The sequence below is a fragment of the Amphibalanus amphitrite genome, unplaced genomic scaffold (genome assembly GCF_019059575.1).
Source record: "Amphibalanus amphitrite isolate SeventyFive unplaced genomic scaffold, NRLGWU_Aamphi_draft 000690F_arrow, whole genome shotgun sequence".
Lineage (NCBI taxonomy): Eukaryota > Metazoa > Arthropoda > Thecostraca > Balanomorpha > Balanidae > Amphibalanus > Amphibalanus amphitrite.
The window spans coordinates 301,372-322,668 of NW_024882184.1; the positions used below are offsets into that span (position 1 = coordinate 301,372).

The window sequence follows — 21,297 nt, forward strand, 5'->3', positions numbered from 1 at the left end:
GGGACGCCACCTCGCGCTTCACCCCCTCGAGGTTCAGGCCTGCCGATGATACATTGGCTCAGAACATGTCGCACACTTTGGTCACACACAATCGAACAAGTCTGACGTGTGTATGCTTATAAAAAGTAGGTACCGTGCCGGAGTACACAGAGATGCAGAGAGTTTGACAACGGTTTTAATGCAGTCGTTTCAACAAGCGTACCTATTTACAGATCGGGGTATCTTACCGGAGGCCGGGATACTCTCCCGTATCGTGTGACGTATGTGCTCGTCGGTTGTGGCGTTTGTCCCACAGCCGTGTCACTGGGCACCTGCAAAAAGTGTATGAATGGACTACTCTTCGTAATGATGTTAGAGTCCTGAGATACGCGCTCGTCGGTCCCTTGTTTGTGTTCGTCAGGCGTAGTCTCGTCAGTGGTCCGCTGTCCGTGTTGCTCGGGTGCAGCTGGCCGTTCGGCTGGATCGTCTTTCCTCCGAAGTTTCATAGGTTTCAGATGATTGTGATGAACGTTGGTCTCCTTACCACCGGGCATGCTGACCTTGTAGGTGACTCCGTCTCCTTCCGGACCGTGCCTTCTTAAAATGGTCGCAGGGCCTTTGTAATGAAGGGCCAGCTTACGTTTACCTCCGACGTGAGCCGTATGGTCCCTCACCCACACTTTTTGACCTGGCACATATTCAACCTCTCGCGCCGACTCGTTTTGTGTTTTTGTCATGTCGTTGGAGGCTTTGTTGATGTTTTCGTGAGCCTTGGTGTATGCGTCTCTGAGTTGGCGCAGCCTGTTTTCGACATGCGTGTCGACCATCGACACCTCGCGCCTCTGGTTGAAAAGCTCATCGACTGGCAGGCGTGCCTCATACCCATGCACCAGGAAAAATGGGGTAAATCCGGTCACCGAGTGTTTGGACGTGTTGTATGCGAAGGTGAGGAAAGCCAAATGTTCGTCCCAATCAGATCCGCAAGGTTTGATAAATTTCGAGCACATGTCCTTGAGCGTGCGGTTAAAGCGCTCCACCATGCCATCGCTCTCAGGCCGATAGGGTGATGTCCGAGTTTTTTCGATTCCTAGTCGTTTGCACAGGGACTGGAAGACCGCAGACTCAAACTGGCGACCTTGATCGCTGTGAAGGCGTTCTGGCACCCCTTGCCGCAATACCATGTCCAGAAGACAGTCAGATACAGTTTCAGCTGTCTGGTTCTGCATGGGGTAGGCAAAGACGTATTTGGTAAAGTAGTCCATTGCTACTAAAGCGCACCTATTACCGCGAGCCGACATCGGCATCTCGGTGATATCGATAGCCACTCTTTCAAATGGCCTCGAATAGGATTCGGTTCGGAGAGTTGCTTGCATCTGTGGTGCTGGGCGACTGCGTCGTTGACAGGTCTCGCAAGTTTCGCAGTAGCGGGCGATGTCCCCGCTCATCCCCAGCCAGAAAAACCTGGTTGCTGCTCTCTCGAGAGTTCTGTCGGTTCCCAGATGACCAGCAGCCTCATCGTCGTGTAGCATGTTCAGGACTGTCTCATGATAGATTTTTGGAAGGACAATGACTGAGCTGTTGCCATGTCGCCTTAGCTTCAAATCCCGTTTTCCATCGTGAGCTGGTCGAAAAATCGAGCCATGCTACGTAGTGAGCTGTTCTTCTTCTGCAGTTCTTTTTTAGAAGGGAGCTTCTTTGCTTCCAGCCAGTTTCTGACCTCACCCAGTAAGGGGTCGAGCTCCTGCTCCAATTGTAGCTTTTCGAGGGGGATGTCTTCTCGACCGCCCTTGTGGTTGGCGGCCAGCAGCTCTTTGGTCTCCGTCTCAGCTGTGGAGTCAGTGACGTCAAGGACGGGCCTCGACAGAGCGTCAGCATTACCATTGTCGCTGCCCTTGCGGTACTCAACGACAAAATCGTAAGTACTGAGCTCAATGGCCCACCGACCTCTCCGACCGGTGGCATCGCCGTCGACGTTGATAGATTTTGGGACGTTTTTGAGTGGTTTGTGGTCTGTCAGGACAGTGAACTTGGTGGCCGCGAGGTATTGCCGGAAATGTCTGACAGCCCACACGATGGCCCACAGCTCTTTGTCGTATGCGGGCCACCGTCGTTCAGCTTTGCTGAGGACTTTGCTGGCGTATGCAATTACCCTCTCCTCGCCATCGAGCGTCTCTGAGAGCACCGCTCCCACCGCAGTGTTCGAGGCGTCGGTTGCAAGCCTAAACTCCCCTTTGCATGTCGGTAGAGCCAGGATCGGAGGGGATGTCAGCTTGGTCTTGACGTTTTCGAAACTTTTGATGAGCTCGTCTGTCCATTCCAGTTCTCCCTTCTTTTCTGCGGCTTCTCGGATTGGCCGAACCAGGTCGGAGTAGTTTAAAACGAACCTGGAGTAGTAGCCGGCGAGTCCCAGAAAGCTCTTCAGCTCGTCGGCTGTCCGCGGTCTTGTCCAATTACGCACTTTTTCCACGTTGGCTGGGTCGGGTTCCACGCCTCTCCTCCCCACCTTGTGTCCGAGGAACACCACTTCGTCTCGGGCCAAGCAGCACTTCTTTGGTTTCAGCTTCATTCCCGCTGTTCTGATCCTGTGAAATACTTCCTCCAGGTTTTTCAGGTGTTCTCGTTCGGTCTCGCCAAACACAATTATGTCGTCGATATAGACGAGGCAGCTCTTGGAGTCCATTCCAGCCAGCACCAGCTCCATCAGCCGCTGGAACGTGGCTCCTGCGTTCTTCAGACCGAACGGCATCGCTCGGAAGTGGTGGAGACCTTTTCCTGTGCTGAAGGCAGTCTTCTCCCTGTCCTTCTCAGCGACGTCAACCTGCCAGTAACCTGACGCCATGTCGAGGGTTGAGAAAAACTTTGCTCCGGCGAGGCTGTCGAGGCTCTCGTCCACTCTCGGCAGAGGGACTGGCAAGCTTTGTGTGACGGCGTTTACTGCTCGGAGATCGACGCAGAATCTGAAACTGCCGTCTTTCTTTTTTGCAAGGACAATTGGTGAGCACCAAGGGCTGGAACTCTCCTCAATGATCCCTTCTTTAAGCATCTTTTCTTTTTGTCGTTCCACCTCCTCTCTCAGCTTTACTGGGATTCGTCGTGGCCGTTGACGTACTGGCGGTGCATCGCCAGTTTTGATCTGATGTTGAAGGAGAGTCGTTTTTCCGATGTCTGCTTCGCCTTTGCTAAAAACATCACTGAACTCCATCACTAGCTGCCTTAATGAAGCCTTTCCCGTTTTTGAGAGCACCGCTGACTCCAGTTTGAGCTCCTTCATGAGTTCATCGATCGTCCCCTCGTCGACTGCGGCTGGAGCAACCGATGTGTCTGGAATGTCGTAAATACCTCTCCCATTCTCCTGGATTGAGTACAAAAGTCATATCTCTGTACCTGGAGGGATCGTGATTGCCTCACTCCCGATGTTTGCGATTTGAACCGGGACCTTGGCTTCGCTCGTCACCGCGGTGACCACGCGAGGGGTTCTCCATTCTTGCTCGTTCCCCACGGGCTGTGGCTCGAGCACCCCTTGCCAATTGACTTCCTTGGTGACTTTGACACCACCGTCTGGAATCTCGACGTCGACCTGAACGAGCGTCTGAGACTTTGCCGGTATTGTAACAGGCGAGCATGTTAGCACCCTGGCGCGCTGGGGTCGTAGCTCTGCGTATGTCGGGAGTGGAATCTCCAGGCTGCCGACCCTGAAGACCCCTGCCTTGTCGTCTAGCACTGTTTTGTGCTGGCAGCAGAAGTCTCGGCCGAGAACGACTTGGTAAATCAGACCTGGAATTACCAGCATAGGCTGGATGAACTGCAAAGCCTGTATGGAGAATGACACTTCTGCCTGTGTAGTGACCTGTATTCTCTGCCCACCCGCCTGAGTTATTGCTCCAAAATGCCCTCTGCGGGACGAGTGTTTCGGTACGACCGTCTGGGCGAATTCTTGTCCGATCATTGATGCGTCGGCTCCAGAATCAACCAGGGCCCATACGCTGCGCCCTTCGACTTCGATTTTGATGACAGAAGCGCGCTTGGTGTTTGGTTCTTGCCTCGGCATTGCCGGAGTATTCTCCACAGCGCCAGATATGTCGCGTGCGGGGCTCGAGGGAGCGATGCCCCCTGCTGCGACTGGCGTTCTCCAGCATTCGGGTAGCGCGTGCCCGTACCGTCCACAACCCTGGCAGGGAATACCGGGCGGAATCGCGCTCAGTTTTGCCCTCGGGGTAGCGGCTCGTGCTGTCCGTTTATGTCGGTTTGAAAACTGCGGACAATCACGTTTGAAGTGGGCGGTATCGCCACACAGGTAACAAACGCCTCGTCTACTGCCGGTCGGTTTGCGGTGCTCGGTCAGCTGGACTTTCATTTCATTCAACTCACTCCGGAGTTCTCCAAGAATGGTCAGAATATCTGGTGCCTGTCCACCCTCGATGGATTGCGCTTCTTCAGACGAAATTGCCACAGCCGTGTCATGACCGGCGGACGCCCGCATAACGGCGAGAGTGAGGTCCTTTTCCCAAAGTCTCTGGACAACTTCCTCCGCTTTTTGAAGCGACAGCACAGTGTGGTCATTGTGCAGCTTCTCTTGAAGCTTAAGATCGCTCAGACCACACAGGAAGTGATCTAGCGCTATATGATCCACCTGTTCACTGGATAACCCCGGGTGTGCCAGATTTGTAAGTTTTCGGACGCGATCCGCGAATAACTCTATATTCTCTTCAGGCAGTTGACGGATAAGACGCAACTGAGCCCGAGCCCGTCGCGTGTCGCAACTAGATCCAAATTTCTCTTGTAGGACCCCCTTAAGTTCCCTGTAGTCGCTCCTGGCTCTTTTGTCCAAGTTCCCGCAAATGTCCAAAGCAGCACCATCCAGCAAGTCGAGCAGGGCAGCTGCTAGTTTTGCCCCCTCCAAGTCGCCAAAACGCGTCTCAAAACGGAAAATCCACGTTTCCCAATTTTCCTCCTCGCGACCGCTAAATTTTGTTGTGCTGTGAATTTTTAAGTACAATTCACTCGCCATTTTGGGCGGTGTATGATCGACGACTGATAAATATGATCGTATCGTCCAACGATACGGTATGCAATGACCAAACCGGTAATTTGAAAATCGTGTCGTAAAACGACTACGCTATGTATGCCCTATCATCGTAATCGTATCGACCAACGATACGTTATGCAGTAAAAAAACCAGATAATTTGAAAAAAACGTGTCGTAAACGACCACGCTATCTGTGCCTAATGAGTTGCAAACGCTGCCAGTGCCTCAGCGTGATTTGATATACACCAACTATAATCGACCGGAAATCAGCAAAAGCCGTGTCAAAAACGACTGCAACTTTCCCAAAGTTCAGGTCGTAGGTTAAAAGCTCATGTATCGTGAATCGATAACATAGGAGCTGCTAAAACGGTTACCGTTTAACCGAACATCACTTGAATGTAGGGAGCGTAAATGAGCTTACCTTGACCGCGCCAATGTTAGGTCGAAAGGCAGCGTCTTCATTTGTGATGTATTAGGTCGGGTATCACGACGGCAGCAGCAGCAGCAGCACGCGTGGCGAGCCCCAGGTCCAGAATGACCGCCGCCCCCGGCTGCGGCCGTGACCCCGCGCCGCCGGTGGCAGCGGCGCGCCCAGCGGGAGGCGGTCCGCAGTGGCGCTCCCAGCAGCGCGCCGAGAGGTGGCACCGGGCACACAGTGCACTGACACATCCTAACAAAGATTCCCACCCTAGAGACCATGATTTTCGGAATCAGCGTGCTGAGAGGGCTCTATGAGCAAATTTTCAGCCAAATCGGGATGGCCCGGTCATGGGTGGTAAGAACTTTAGAGAGCTCTATCTCGATAACGGTAAAGATTCCCACCCTAGAGACCATGATTTTCGGAATCAGCGTGCTGAGAAGGCTCTGTGAGCAAATTTTCAGCCAAATCGGGATGGCCCGGTCATGGGTGGTAAGAGCTTTAGAGGGTTCTATCTCGAGAACGGTAAAGATTCCCACCCTAGAGACCATGATTTTCGGAATCAGCGTGCTGAGAAGGCTCTGTGAGCAAATTTTCAGCCAAATCGGGATGGCCCGGTCATGGGTGTCGAAAACTTTAGAGGGTTCTATCTCGAGAACGGTAAAGATTCCCACCCTAGAGACCATGATTTTCGGAATCAGCGTGCTGGGAAGGCTCTGTGAGCAAGTTTTCAGCTAAATCGGGATGGCCCGTTTCTCGCTGCTGGACTCGCTGCTCGCTGCTCGCTTCTAGTTTGACAGACGTCTTGCCCCGCGAGAATTTCTCTAGTTTCTGAAGAATTTTTCGGGACCCATGCTCTACTCATACTGGATTCGAATATACGCCATGTGGATCCAAAAAGAATATTTGGGACATTTGTCAACTCTAAAAAATCATATTATCCTGTCAGATCTGTAAAGGTCTCATTAGACCGAAACAGCCTAACCCTTTAAAGCAAACAGGCGTCCATGCATCCATTTTTTACGCATACATAGCCGTACACGGCCGGTCCCCTCACTGACTTCACCTGGCTAGTGGCTAAGGCCTGCCACCAACCGCAAACATACCTGTCAGGACACATTGCTCCAACAGACGGTAAATAACTTTTGAAAATACCCATCTCCAATTATAGTGTTTCCTGAACCAAAATTTTGCGAGGAATCCGATGGTGTGGTCCCCGAAATCTGAAAAATTTCCATTTTGGAGATAGCACCTATTTTTTGAAAAGTAAATATTCGTCATGCACAAAAGTCAAATAAATTGAAAATATAATGAGTGAATATTTATATTAACACTAGAATGTATCGAACATGAATTAGAGATATATTTTAGCTGAGATGATACTATATCTGCGCATACATGTACATAAACTAGTACATTAACCCTCGCCAGCCGAGAAGGGGTGGGGCGGATGCCGCCTCATAGGGGTTTTTCGCGATAGCTCAAAACACGCTGAGGGAAAACAGCTGAAACTTGGCATACCTAATATTTTATTCAAGCTGCATCTTTTGAAACCAACTGCGTTTTCAGGTCAGGTCAGGTCACTGACCTATGACGTCATAAATGAACCTCTGCACGGTCCTCAGAAGTTGCAACTTTGCAACGCCCTCAGTGCCAGAGGAACTTTCACAGGAAGATGAAACTTACAGGACGTAGTATCTTTTAGAGGTCTCACAAATTGTATATCTCAGATTTTTCCCAAATGTCACATGAGGTCAGTTCGGTCACGTGACCTCACCATAATAAGTCAATGGAGGGAAATATGAAAACGGTTATTTTGGCGCCGGAAATTGTCTAAAAACTGTCCCAAGCACATGAAATCGTGGTTTCATGCACTCTATGTAAGGTCCGATCATGAAACCACGATTTCATGTGCTTGGGATAGTTTTAGATCATTTCCGGCGCCAAAATAACAGTTTCAATACTTCTCCCATTGACTTATAATGGTGAGGTCACGTGACCGACCTGACCTCATGTGACATTTAGGTTAAATCCGAGATAAACAAATTGTGAGACCTCAGAAGGATACTACGTCCTGTAACTTTCATCTTCCTGTGAAAGTTCCTATGGCACTGAGGGCGTTGCAAAGTTGCAACATCTGAGGACCTCGCAGAGGTTTATTTATGACGTCATAGGTCAGTGACCTGACCTGACCTGAAAACGCAGTTGAGGTCAAAAGATCCAGTTTGAATAAAAGATTAGGTATACCAAGTTTCAGCTGTCTACCCTAAGCGAGTTGTAAGCTATCGCGAAAAGCCCTATGAGGCGGCACCCGCCCCACCCCTTCTCGGCCGACGAGGGTTAATGTACTAGTTCATGTACACATATGCGCAGATGTAGTATCATCTCAGCTAAAATATATCTCTAATTCATGTTCGACACATTCCAGTGTTGTTACAAAAATTAACTCATTATATTTTCAATTTATTTGACTATTATGCCTGACGAATATTTATTTTTCAAAAAATAGTTGCTATTTCCAAAATGGAAATTTTTCAGATCTCGGGGACCACACCATCGGATTCCTCGCAAAATTTTGGTCCAGAAAACACTAAAATAGGAGATGGGTATTTTCAAAAGTTATTTACCGTCTTTTGGGGCAATGTGAGGAGGCCCATAAACGTCAAGCGCCCGTCACGCTTCGAACCTGGACTGTTGTAATGTAACCGGGAACGCGTGCTCTCACCGCGGAGTCCAACGCTCTACCAACTTAACTATGGGATCGGCTATACAGTATGATACAAAAAAGCTATAGTATAATACAAAAAAACTACAGCATGAAACTATAGTACAGGGTGTCCAGAAAAAAGATACTACGGAAATTAAGTCGCATTCATTAACCCGCGAGTTGCTGGGGGGGGGGCGTTAAACGCCCCCACTTTTTTCGCCGGGCTATAGCATAAAAACGGCGCGCCGCAGGCGCGACAAATTTTGGGTACCTGTAGAGAATTGATTGAAGTTTATTGTGACATATTTTCAAAAAAATCGGCCAGAAAATTTTTGAGATATCGAGGTTTTAGTGACGTCATGATTTCTGAGTTTTCGACCAAAAACGGCATATGTTCAAAAAATCATATAAAATCACAGAATAGACATACAGACACACCGAAAACGCCATTAGACTGCCAATACCATGAACAATCAAATGGCTATCTTCGATTATTGATTATCGTTCCGCATTTTCCAAAATCTTGAACTGAATCTTGGCAATTTCTCGTGACTGCTTCACGATCATGATACATGCATTTCTTAAATTGAAGTTTTTGAGCCAAACACGTACACATATGATAAAATGAATGTCACCATCGTGTTCGACGCCCCAAATTACCCATAAACATGTATCACAGGCTGCGAATATCAGTTTTGATTTTCGAGGATATGTGCCTACCGGGTTGACCTGACCTTGACCCTGACCTATGCTTGACTGACCCCTACATGGAGCTGACACTCTTTTAGGCCTTATATGATGGATTGTGCACCGTTTTGACAGAGTTTATGACGAGAGGCGCCCATTGCGAAGTCCTGAAGTCCATGCTACTGAAAGCCCGATTTCAGGTGTTTGACCTGACCTTGACCCGACCTGTGACCTCAAAATTCAATTTTAAAGTACTCATCTGAAGCGTCTCGTCGCGTTCTTTGTTTGCCGCCTCGTGCGTTTCGCTGCGCCTATTGGTTCTCGAGTTATCGGCTGGGGGCGTTTAACGCCCCCCCCCCCCCAGCAAACGGTGGATGGCGAAATACCCCAGCAACTGCCGGGTTAACGCACGTGCCGATTTTGTTCCAAATTCATGTGCTTATAGTGCAAGATTTGGCAAAACTCATGAACACTGTAATGCGTCGTTGGAAAGTTGTCTGCTTGCCCTCCGAGATGGTCAACATGACCATCAGTCACCTGCAGACTGTGCTAGTGCTGGAGCTGATCCGCCGTAAAGGCCGGAACACAGCACACGCTTGCAAATCGCGTCGAACTCGCGTCAAGCGCGGAAATCGCTTCGTCCGCTGTGTTTTCACTTACAATTCAGCTCACAACCCGCGTCGAAAACGCGTCCCGCTTGGAAAACGCTTTGTGCTCCCAACTCGCGGCTGAAACGCGTTGATTATTGATTACACTTGACCTTTGCACGTGACATCTTAGCATATCCATGCGTCTGTTTCATGACAAAATTTTATGCGGCGTTCTTTCGATGAAAATTTTTTAGCTTTGGTATTTTAAATGACCTCGATCATTGATTAAAATCGGCACAGGTTAAATGTTACTTTCTTTTGTAGGAAATTCCTTAAAACCAGTTGATGCCATGCCACACAGGTAGTTCATCATGCCACATTGGAACTTAACCCGCGCCGGGCCGGGGGGGGGGTGTTTGAACACCCCCCCTGCGGTTTTTCGCAGATATCTCAAAAACGGCGGCGCGGAGCGCCGCCGTTTTTGGCACACCTGTTCGTACATCTTTTCCGCACATGTTGTGAAAATTTCAGACCCAGGTCGCCTTAGGTCAGGTCACCAGGTCACGCCAAGTGACCTCACCTCAGAAAAAATAAGAATGCTCGTCATAGCTACACCGATTGATCGATTGCCTTGAAACTTTCAGCGATTGATTAGAGCAACAGTATCTACATAATGTATATCTCGGAATTTTGATATCGGTGACCTAAGGTCAGGTCAATTTTGCGGCCTCTCCATTATAAGTCAATGGGAGAAAATTGAAAAGCGTCTGTTTTGCACGAACGCCATTCTAGACACTCTCAAACATCGAGATGTAGGTAAAATTGACACACTGAACCAGAAAATGGCAACTGTGTCCCCTCGTTATGTCCCCGAGGTCATCTCAGGTCACGAACAGAATCTAACAGTTTTTCGCTAATAACTTCTGATAGAGGCGTCCTAGAGCGCTGAAAACGCCTTATAAGTGTTCGGCTCGACGTTGCGGATCGACTGATATGCAACATGACCTTTTCCGGTCAGGTCATGACCTTGACCTGAGGTCAAATTTTCAAGTTGACCTTTCAAGGTCAACTTATAGTTCATTCGACGCGTCTCGACGAGAGGAACACGATGCTGGCAAAAGTAATGTCATGGCTCTTTTGAGTCAAAAGTTATCGCCGAAAAACCGATTTTCGTAAAAACGGCTATTTTTGGAGTTTTTGTCCTCTGGAGGCTAAACCGTTGACCTGAGGTCAAATCTGAGAACATTATTCAGAAAGGCCTGTAAAAGGGCTATCGAATGCGCTTTTCCGCGGCGCTGTAGCTCTATCGGTTCCCGAGATAGCCGTTGGCAGTTTCCAAAATGTTGAAATAGTCAACATTTTACCTTTGGTGACCTCTGGTGACCTGACCTTTGACCTGACCCAAAATATGACCGAAGTGTTTTCGTCCTTATTTTGGACGTTCTTTCGATTGCCGCTTACCGCGTGTCGCTACGTGGCCCAGGAGCCGAGTTAGAAGGGGGGGGGGGTGTTCAGACACCCCCCCGGCCCGGCGCGGAATCTCAGAGCACCGGCCCGGCGCGGGTTAACTATAATTTGAACAGTCAATTTTATTTTAGTCAGTATTTGTTTGCCACATATCATGGTCACAATCGGTTGTTCAGAAGTTTTTCAAACGAATACAACACCGCTCTTGCAAATCTAACAACTGTTATCGTTCAATCTAATCTAGCAATTCATTCAATCTAATAATCCAACGATTACCATCCGTAAATCACCTAAGTTAAGAGATCTGGAAATCGTAATCGTTAACTTAACCTGATAACTAAAATGTGATACGCGCCATTCCCCCGCGCCATTTCGTTCCTGTTGGAAATAGATCTTTGCGGTGGAGACCAAAAAGATTCTTTGGGAAGAGACAAATCCAATGTTTCCCAGTTTGACCTTCTCAGGTCAGTCGTTGACCTTCCAGGTCAGGTCAAACTAAAAAATGTTGTTGTTTTGGGTCACCGTTGGATATCAAGTGCGCTGCTCATCATATAGGTACCGATGACGATGCCGTTTTGTGGTGCCAAGCCAGCTAGAACCTCTTTGTCACACTATCCGACCAGGTTTTTGCTGCTGAGGTCATTTCAGGTCAAGTTAAGTCTAGGTCAATGATATGTGTTTGCATGTCTGTGAGTGTATGTGTGTATACTGATGTGTGCACCGATTGTTTATGTGTCCACTCCATATTACATGAGATCATGAAATGAGGTTTTACCAAAAATACAGTCAAAGAAACTTCACGAAAAGTAAATTCATCTTGCCTAAATCGCAATGATTTTAGATGATTTAGGGGTGGAGACTCGAGCCCGGTCCTGTGGGTCTGTCGCTATCTCCCCCTTTATCAGCTACTTTACTCTACATATGACAAGTGGTTGGCTGGGACGTCTCCCTTGTGCCGTTAATTAACCCGTCTGCCACCCGGGCCACTGTCATTCTTCACGTGCATCTACGGTGGGGCCGTTTACTCGAGTAGTTCAGTGGTGAATGCTCGCCATGGTAGCCACGCGGTGGGTAGCGTGCCGATGGGTATACTAATCTAATGAGCACCAAACCCTTAAGCCAACTAAAGTTAACTGGCAAAACATAAGTACCGACATAAAATTGCTTCCACTCTTTCATTCCTCCTTCTCGTATTCCTCCATGAAAAGTTGATTTCGATTTTGCAAGTGGCTGCGATGGTCAAGTGGCCCAAGGAGCGGGTTCGGTTTTTGGTAGGGGAGGATGGGGTAATTTGGCCGCTTTTTTTAGGAAGCGCTGTAGCTCGAAATTGGCGACAGACTTCTGCACTCTCTCAAGGCTGGCAGGTGTAGCATTCATTTTACTTTCTTATACAGCAAGCTGAAAATGATACAGCAACTGCTTATGCCTGAATTTTGTCGTTCTACAAAGGTTTGCAAAGCGGCTAAATTGCCCCGCTAGCAGCGTTATTTGGCCGGTGTTAATTTGAGGCCTGGATTTTATGTTACAGGCAAGTCAGCTTCAGCGCCAGCAATGACATGTGTCCTTTACGCATTTTTAGGCTGACTCGATGTCGGACTTATCTTCGAATGATTTTGACTCAGGTCTTATTTCAGCATTTTCCTGCACAACTGAAAATGCGCTTCCTTAGCATACACTGCTAAATCAAACATTTGCATTTTATTTGTGGTGCAGAGAAAACGTTAACTGTTTATTCTAGTAAGGAAATAATCGACTGATTTCAATTAAAAAATTCTTAGCAATCAAAGAAACTACTCAACTCAGTCTCAAATCCTCACATCTCATAGGCCTCCGATGTCTGCAAACGAGTTGTTAATAGTGTTTACTAGCTGGAGATGTGACTATCAGTTTGGTTTGAGCAGATCCCTAGCAACGTCGTCGTGCTGCTTTGCGCAGTGTCTTGATGAGCCCCTAGGAGACAGACTGTGCCGCAATGCCACCGCCAACGGCTATAAACCCAACCAGCTCGGTACGACGACCTTATCATTACATACGTGGCGGAACCGGGAGGGGGGGCACCGGGGCACCGTGCCCCCCTTGATTTTGCCATTTTAACATTAGCCCTATGGGTGTTGCATGGAAAGAATGGGCAGTGCCCCCCCCCCTTAATTGAAGGTGTTTCGCCGCTACTGCTTATCAAGTCGGCCGTTCCAGCATAGTGATCCTGAGAGCACCGTCAAAGCTGTTCCACTAGCACCGGCAAAATTACCCCGCATTGCCACTCTGAAAAGTTTTGTCTACAAGGGAGTTATGGTTTTACGGAAATACATGAAATTACTCTTGAAAACGCTGAACATCCTAAGCAATGGGACGACAATGTCAAAATTTGTCTACAGCCCGAATTTTACATGCCAGGCATATAATTTTTCGAACGAAAGTAAAAGTTACCATTGTCTAATCAAATTTATGTTTTACTGATTTTGAAGAAAATTACGAAGGGGAGATTTTTGAAAAAAAAATCAACGGATTCCTCATTTTATGTTGACCGCAGTACAAGATGCGTTTAAGATTTTTTTTAAACATCGAAATATAAAAACTAAATAATTTAATACGTTGTACATACGGATAAAATTGTCAATCAAATGAATACCGATGTGCTGAAAGCAGGAGGCCACGCCAGTATTTAGTTAAAATTGCCGTAAGCCAAGGTGCTTTATTTGGTTTCCATGGTTACTGACGCTATTACGCTTGCATTTCGCGAGCAGAGAAGCTGAAAAGTTGAAACAGATTCAACTTTTCAGCTTGCAAATCGCGCCGGACTGATTTTGCTTGCGTTTCGCTCGCGATTTGCTCGCCTTTTCCGAGCAGGATCCGGCGTGATTTCGCGGCGGAAAAGCGAGACGACCTGCGTGTTGGGAGCTGAAAATATGTCACGTATTGCAATGGGAAAAGCGAGACGCGATTTACGAGCTTAAAAGCTGTGTTCCGGCCTTAAGGCCGCTCACATTGAGTACGTCGTCCACTCCAGAAGTTTTGAGACTGCGCTCGTAAAAGCCCTATTAACAGTGCTAGATTATTGTCGCTGTCATATGCCCTTCCCACAGTTGTCATAAACGTACTTGCATAATTTTGTTTTTCTACGTTGCAAAAGACGGTTAGGGCATCATCCTGAACACGGCAAGTCGCACGCGGCTTGTCACAGCCGCCAGTGCGCAGCACGGTCAGGCTGTTAATGTGAGGACAGCTTTGAGGGTCGCTAGGCAATACAATTTTGTGATTAGCTTGATAAAATGCCCCAGAAATATTTAAAATTGACTCTTCAGTGACTTGAGACGAAAGCTGGATGTATTTTTACCGATCCAGACACCAAGAGACAAAGTGTTCAATGGAAGCACACTGACTCCCCCAGACCCAAGAAGGCCAGACAGAGCAGGTCCACTGGGAAGCTCTTAATAATCCCGTATTTTGACAAAAAGGCATTATATTCATTAACTGAGTCCCGTGCACAGCCAGATGATTAACAAGGAATGTTTCCTGAAAGTTCTGAGAGAGTTGAGAAAGGGAATTCGCCGCAATAGACCGGGACTCTTCAAATTTGGCCAGGGGCACCTGCACTAGGTCAACGCACCCACCCACAAGTCCATCATTGTGACGAGCTAACTAACACAGATGGGCATCAAAACTGTCCCTCATCCTCCCCACAGTCCAGATCTGGCCATCTGTGGCTTCTGGATGTTCCTCAGACTGAGCGAGAAGTTCAGGGGACGCCGGTTGGAGGATGTGGAGGAAATGAATGAGGCTGTGACAGAGGCCCTGGGCACCTTCACTTTGAAGGACTACCAGCGGGTCTTCAGGAAGTGACCGGAGCGCTACAACAAGTGTATTGAACTCGGGAGGTCTCATTTCGATAGTCACTGGAGTTTCATGCTGTTCTGAAACAACTAACTGTCTCTACTGAAAAAGTCTCAAAACTTCTGGAGTGCACCTCGTATCTGCTTTGAGGAGCTGCCGCAACTAACCAAAGGGTTTACGTGCCATGTGGCACCTGCTGTCTGTTTTGCCATATTTTGGCGAATACAAGCATGTGCCATTTTAAAATGTAAGGTGTTTATTTTCGGAATTACAGCAAAAAATAATAGTATCCGTTTTTTCTGGACACCCTGTATGAAACTACATTATTATACAAAAAAAGAAAAGAAAAAATAATGAGCTAAAAGCTTCTTCGCTTTGTAAGTACAAAACAAATTCTAGCCGTAAGAATTAAGAATAACCGCATAGTCATCAAGCAAGAGAGCTCACGCCCATCCTTACAATGAACCTTGGACAACTGAGCAGGGTAGGTACTTGATCCCTTTGTGGCAGCCGCCGTCGCCTACCCGTACCCAGCACTGAGCACTGAGCACCCTTCCCACTGCCTTCACCACATCCCTGTCCCGGGAAGTTTGGGGGGAAACCCCGTCACAACCCATCACTGACAATCCCAGCCTGCGCTGGTTATCACCTAAACCACGCCGTCCATTTTCACCAAGCTCCCCCTTCTCTGCTTCTTCCGAAGGTGATCTCATTTACGACGGTGAATCAGGGGCGACCGAACTGAGTTGACATGAGACCGGTCCCCTAGACAAAGAAGGGCATCTGCACCGATGACTAAGCACTTTTAGGCTGGATGATTGTGATGGCTAGGGGCATGGAAAGTCCGGACTAACTTTAACAGGGGATGAGAGTTACAACATCAAGGGCTGTTGTGGTTGGTCTCCCGTGAGCTGCTGCTTATGGGTGGCCTTTGTGGGTGGTTGATGCTATAAACATGATTATCGGAATATGATGATCGTGAATCAAAGGTGCCACCTCAAAGTCTGCAATATGATGCAAGCATTTCGCCTCGTGGGTGTACTGCATGCCCTGTTCGTGTTAGAGTTCTTGTGTTCGGCGAAGGCGAAAAAGGCATGGGGAAATCATAACACAACACAGAGACACGCGGTGCTAAATGGAAGCACAATGCTAGCCTAGCACAATACAACTTAACATGGATCCAAATAAGCCATTGTATGCAGCTAATGCTGTTTTTGTTGTTGTGGTTGATATTGTTCTTGTTACTTAACAGGAGGAGATGGTAGGCGGGTCTAAATCAAAACACCTTCACGGCTGAACTTTATCAGCACCGAACCAAAACTGCCAATACCAGCTTTTTCTTTTTTTGTATTGATGCAAGCAATATCCAAACAGCGCAGCAATACACATTAGCTCTTCAGAGCACTTCAAGCGCCCATGTATCTTTCCAAGTTCTGCAAAGTGCAATCACGTAAAAGTACAACCGTGACAATATGTCAAGCTCGTCCAGCATCTTATCCGGTGAACTGGCTGCTTTCAGCCTTGTTGACGGCACTCTGCACGGATCCGCCTCGTCCCTGGCTTTGGAACGCACTGCTGGAGGCGTCGCTGACTGACGCAGCGTTACCCACAGTAGAGCCCTGGGGGCAAATTGGTCGCGGTGAGGTCATGCTTCAACAGAAGACAGATGCTTATAACAGAGAGCAGGGCCCAATCTTACCAAATACCGTGAATACGCATTCACGGCATTTGGCAAGACTCATAATTATTCAGCATTCATCCAATCATTCATTCAGGCAATATTCATTATCATCTACGCCATTAAACACATTCGGCGGGAATAGCTGGACGTAAAAAATGCATTTCATATTATTGCACGTAACTCCGGCCAGTGCTGCCAAATCCTATTCACGGCATTTGTAAGATAAGGTCTGGGTGTGTAGGCATTTGGGATCAGTAGGCTAAAGTTGAGGAGGTGAATAGGTGTAACTTACCTAGAATAGGCGAATGATTGATGTAAAGGAAAATAGAAACAGGGTGAAGGGAATAATGGAACGATAGTAAAAAAATAAAAACTTCACATGAACTTTGCCAGTTTTCCCCTTGATACCTCCATAAGCAGCAGATCACGTTTGATGTACGGTTAACCCTCGCCGGCCGAGGGGGGGGGGGCGGGTGCCGCCCCCCCCCCCATAGGTTTTTTTCGCGATAGCTCCGAACACGCTGGCGATAGAGAGCTGAAACTTGGCATACCTGACCTTTGATCCAAGCCGCATCTTTTGACACCAACCGCATTTTTGGGTTAGGTCAGGTCACTGACCTATGACGTCATAAGTGAACCTCTGCACGGTCTTCAGATGTCGCAACTTCGCAACGCCCTCACTGCCAGAGGAGATGTCACAGGGAAATGAAACTTGCGGGATCTAGTATCCATTATGAGTCTCACAACTTGTATATCTCGGATTTTTTCTAAAGGTCATATGAGGTCAGGTCATTTTCGTGACCTCACCATTATAAGTCAATGGGGAAAAATTCAAACTGCTATTCTGGCGCCGGGAACGATCTCCAACTATCTCAAGCACACAGAATCGTGATTTGATGCACTCCTTGCAAGGTTAGATGCGTCACTTTTGCAATGTTGACCTTCCGTGACGTCATTTATGACGTCATCAAGGTCATATTAGTTTTTCGTCAATAACTCCCGACCAAATTGAGCTAGCGAGTCGGGAAAGCCACCAATGGACTCAGGAAGACCTGCCAAATCGAATGATATGCGACATGACCTCTTTCAACCAACTTCGTGACCTGGGGGTGCTGACCTGACCTTGACCTGAGGTCAACACCCTAAGTTGACCTGACCCGAACAAAAAGTATATCATTCGACGCGCCTGAGCGAGGCGAACACGATGCTGCACAAATCGCGGCTCTGCGGCCGTTTTTTGCGAAGTTATTCACACAAAAACTGAACCGTACCCTGGGGCACTTGACCTGACCTCAGAGGTCACCGGTTGACCTAGGACCTTAAAATTGGGTACCAATCTCTGCGTCTCGTAACGGCGCACACGCTCGTTTTTTCCGCGACGCGCTAGCTCCACCAGGGGCGAAACGGCGAGGGGGGGGGTCGTACCCGCCCCCCCCCCTCGGCCGGCGCGTATGTAGAAAACCAATAGGTCCGGCGAGGGTTAAATTCACTCCCCAGAAGTTGACTAAACGCACTGAGACACCAGTAATGCTCCACGTCATCCTGTATTCTTACCCCGGCAAAAGCCGAGCTCTTCTGCAGTTGCAGGCCGGGCGCCTGGGCCTGTGCGGAGTCGGCTGCGGCGGCTCCATCGGCGGCGCCTCCTCCGCAGCAGCCGCGGGTGGGGCTGGCAGCCACCGCCGCCACCAGACACAGCACCAGGACGGCCAGCTTCATGGTTATTGTCTGTGGGTGAACGGGCAAAAAGCGTTTGAAAACTGCCTCTGATATAGATTTTTTTTAAAGGAATAAACAAACAAATGAAATCAATAAGACTTCGTCAACACACGTCTTTGCCTTTGTCAGGACCAACCCATTCTCATCCTCACTCAAACCACCTTAACTGGGCTGGTGGTGATCCCCACCAGACAACCAGTGGAGAGAGAAGGTCCTCGTTTGCACTAGTCTCTCTGGGGTGACCTTTTTAGCGGCTGCCCCATCGGCACATTATCGTCCGCACAAACCAGTGTCTCCGTCCTATACTATCATCTCATAGTTCTGCAGGGGTCTTTTCAGGCACGAAGAGCTTGCGCCCATTAAAACAAACCAAGAACTTCACACTGAATTTTAGGTTTAGATTACACTGCACTAAAAGACACGATTTACATGTACAGTGTACACGGACTTACAAACGCGACATCAAGTGCACTTACCTTACTTCCAAGTGTCTCGGACTCGAACAACATGAGACGTAGTAGAGCTTTCTCGCCTTATATACCTCTGGTCGACCAAAAATAGAACAGTCATGCAAGACCGGTTTTATTTATCGGGAAGCTGTTGTTTATGACAGGGACGCTACAAAGCTGCAACGTCGTTTCCAGGTTATAGAAGCAACTAAGATCATTTATTATTCGTGTGAAGTACGTGCATCGATTATTCGTTAATTTAGGGATGAGTCTTGCGTACGCCTTGTAATCATTTCCGCAAACCAATGCAAAATTGATTATATCGCCCAGCATGGATTGCCCTAGATTCTTCCTCGCTCAACAATAATTTCAATTTTGATGTCGCCATAAATGACTCTTTTTCTAGCAAATTTAACAAATTTCATCGAATTTTGTCTTGCGCACACGACTGTTGAAGAAGATCTGTCGTAATTGACTCGTGCTTTGCCGCTTCTTTCTTTTTACTCTTACTTTCGGTTATCCTTATGATATTTTATAAAATGTATGCATTGATATACATAGGTAAATTATGGTAAATGTAATATTTTAAAGCAAAAAATAGATTATCATTTATTTGCTCCCACATTCTAAGACAGATTCAAGCCACTAAATAAGTCCAAACAACATGCAAAACGAATGTGATATAAATCGCGAAAAATGGCAGTCCACATAAATATCATGGTCGCCCTGTTTCTAAGGGATTGCTGTTCACGGAAATTCCAGTGGGCCCCATGTACCCTGACAAAGTCGTTGCGCTGAGTTCTGAAAATGCCAGGACCGGTTCTCATAGGTTGTTGTTTGTTGTTGTTCTGCTGGGCGATAACCAGTATATAAGGGGAACGATAATGTGGAAGTCATCACTATACTGTTTGGACGCTGCAGGTGCAGAACCACAGGTAAGACTGGGAGGACTTGTCCATAAAGTAGGACTCAGCTAGCGTCATTTATGGGTCGTTCCCTTCAGAAACGACAAAACACAACGATTGTAACGCAAATGTAAAAAAATAGCAGCTTGGCAAAAAGGAGAGGCACCAATTCAATATATATTCCATTCAGTTTGCATTGCATTTGATAGAAGGTTCACTGTTTTCAAATTGGTCATTCTACGGTAAATTTCCGGTCTACCCAGCTATGCTGAAAATTATATCCTACACCTTCACTACATCGCCTGTTCTTTTCTTAAACATAAGGCAAGAGAAAATATGTTTTCATTTTTATTTTGAATATACGAAGCATGAGACTAGTCACATCGAACGCACTCTATACTCTATAGTCCGTACACAGGTCAAATTCATTAGCGTCTCCCCCACTCTCTCTGTCTCTGTCTGTCTGTCTGTCTGTCTGTCTGTCTGTCTGTCTGTCTGTCTGTCTGTCTGTCTGTCTGTCTGTCTGTCTGTCTGTCTGTCTGTCTGTCTGTCTGTCTCTCTCTCTCTCTCTCTCTCTCTCTCTCTCTCTCTCTCTCTCTCTCTCTCTCTCTCTCTCTCTCTCTCTCTCTCTCTCTCTCTCTCTCTCTCCTACACCCACAGACAATAACCATGAAGCTGGCCATCCTGGTGCTGTGTCTGGTGGCGGCGGTGGCTGCCAGCCCCACCCGCGGCTGCTGTGGAGGAGGCGCCGCCGATGGAGCAGCCGGAGCCGACTCCGCCCAGGCCCAGGCGCCCGGCCTGCAACTGCAGAAGAGCTCGGCTTTTGCCGGGGTAAGTGGGATGGTAATATATTCAAAATTGAGGCCCACAGGTGTCAGAGTGATATAGAGTACAAGTTCATATCATTAAGCTCTGTTGGTTGATGGAGGTATTGCTTTTAACTTTTTTTCTAAAAAAAAAAATATTATAAAAGACATGCGCGAAATGAAAGGATCTAACTGGCTGAACCTAGAAAGAGGAAAATGTTATGATACATGAACAAATACCTTTGAAGCTAGCTCCGTATGTATGTAAGACGATTTGGCTTTTCATGGGGCGCAAGAAAATCGTCTTATAACGCACGCAACTTGCAACGCATGTATGTAATTTGTTTCGACTTCCAGCGTGTGTTATCGTCTTTGTCATTTTAGCGCCTTGTGCGGATTTGACAGTACCCTGCCTGACACCATGCTAACAGAGTGTGTCTGTTTTCAGGGAGACGCTCAGGGAAACGCTGCCTCTATTAACGAGGCTAAGAGTGACGTCTCGCAAACCCAGGGCTTCTTCGGAGATAGCCAGTCTTCGGATAACACGGCCAAGAGCGATCAGTTCACTGGCTAGAGCGAGAAAACAACTCTTCGAAAAAACTCGACTAATCGAAAAAGTTTTGGCCTCTGTTTGACAAGTGACTCCTCGTATGTCAGTGATGGTTTCTGTTGTTCGGCATTTTGTTTTTGTGTAATACATTTGGCCATTTTTCTCCAACATGTTGCTTCTCATTACATCTACGGTCAACAGGTGGTGGATCGTAAAGGTGGCTGGGCGATGCGGGGAAGGGCAAACTAAAACTATGTTACTGATTTAACAAGGAAAACATCTCGAATCTAAATGCTTGCGGGCTGTCAAAATGCAGTTTTAAGCAAACTTTGTAGGGTAGCCTGGAGTAAGCCGCCCCAGATAATTTATTTTGCTGCATAACTTTTTTTCCCACATGACCCGAAAGGCTAAACTTGTGCTCAATGCGTTCTTTGGACATTTCACTCTAAATTCCACCCCTCAAATTTTTTTTTCACTTATGATCG

General features: G+C 47.5%; 2 protein-coding genes across 3 annotated transcripts; one reads left to right on the forward strand and one right to left on the reverse strand.

The window, feature by feature from the left end:
- Positions 1-16,034: 16,034 nt before the first annotated feature.
- LOC122364672 lies at positions 16,035-18,664 on the reverse strand. 2 transcript variants are annotated; one of them, XM_043335280.1, is made up of 3 exons: positions 18,579-18,664; positions 17,946-18,111; positions 16,035-16,329 (listed from the first exon to the last, which is right to left on the reverse strand). In XM_043335280.1, exons 1-3 carry the CDS (start codon positions 18,609-18,611, stop codon positions 16,199-16,201), a joined length of 330 nt encoding a protein of 109 aa, XP_043191215.1. In that variant the 5' UTR covers positions 18,612-18,664; the 3' UTR covers positions 16,035-16,198. The 2 variants fall into 2 exon arrangements, with proteins under 2 accessions (XP_043191215.1, XP_043191216.1); XM_043335281.1 differs by having other exon boundaries at positions 16,035-16,324; positions 17,941-18,111.
- Positions 18,665-19,420: 756 nt separating this feature from the next.
- Positions 19,421-20,980, forward strand: LOC122364673. The gene is made up of 3 exons (XM_043335282.1): positions 19,421-19,486; positions 20,117-20,287; positions 20,711-20,980. The coding sequence occupies exons 1-3, from the start codon at positions 19,436-19,438 to the stop codon at positions 20,834-20,836; spliced, it is 348 nt and encodes a 115-aa protein (XP_043191217.1). The 5' UTR covers positions 19,421-19,435; the 3' UTR covers positions 20,837-20,980.
- The last annotated feature ends 317 nt before the right edge of the window (positions 20,981-21,297 follow it).

Bases quoted from the DNA above. Each gene is read 5' to 3' on its own strand.
- LOC122364672 (XM_043335280.1), bottom strand. From the start codon at position 18,611: ATGTTGTTCGAGTCCGAGACACTTGGAAGTAAG. The intron at 18,112-18,578 runs GTAAGTGCACTT...GTTCACCCACAG, and splicing joins CCGAGACACTTGGAAGTAAG to ACAATAACCATGAAGCTGGC. The intron at 16,330-17,945 runs CCGGGGTAAGAA...GACCAATTTGCC, and splicing joins GCAGAAGAGCTCGGCTTTTG to CCCAGGGCTCTACTGTGGGT.
- LOC122364673 (XM_043335282.1), top strand. From the start codon at position 19,436: ATGTGGAAGTCATCACTATACTGTTTGGACGCTGCAGGTGCAGAACCA. The intron at 19,487-20,116 runs GTAAGACTGGGA...CTACACCCACAG, and splicing joins CTGCAGGTGCAGAACCACAG to ACAATAACCATGAAGCTGGC. The intron at 20,288-20,710 runs GTAAGTGGGATG...GTCTGTTTTCAG, and splicing joins AGAGCTCGGCTTTTGCCGGG to GGAGACGCTCAGGGAAACGC.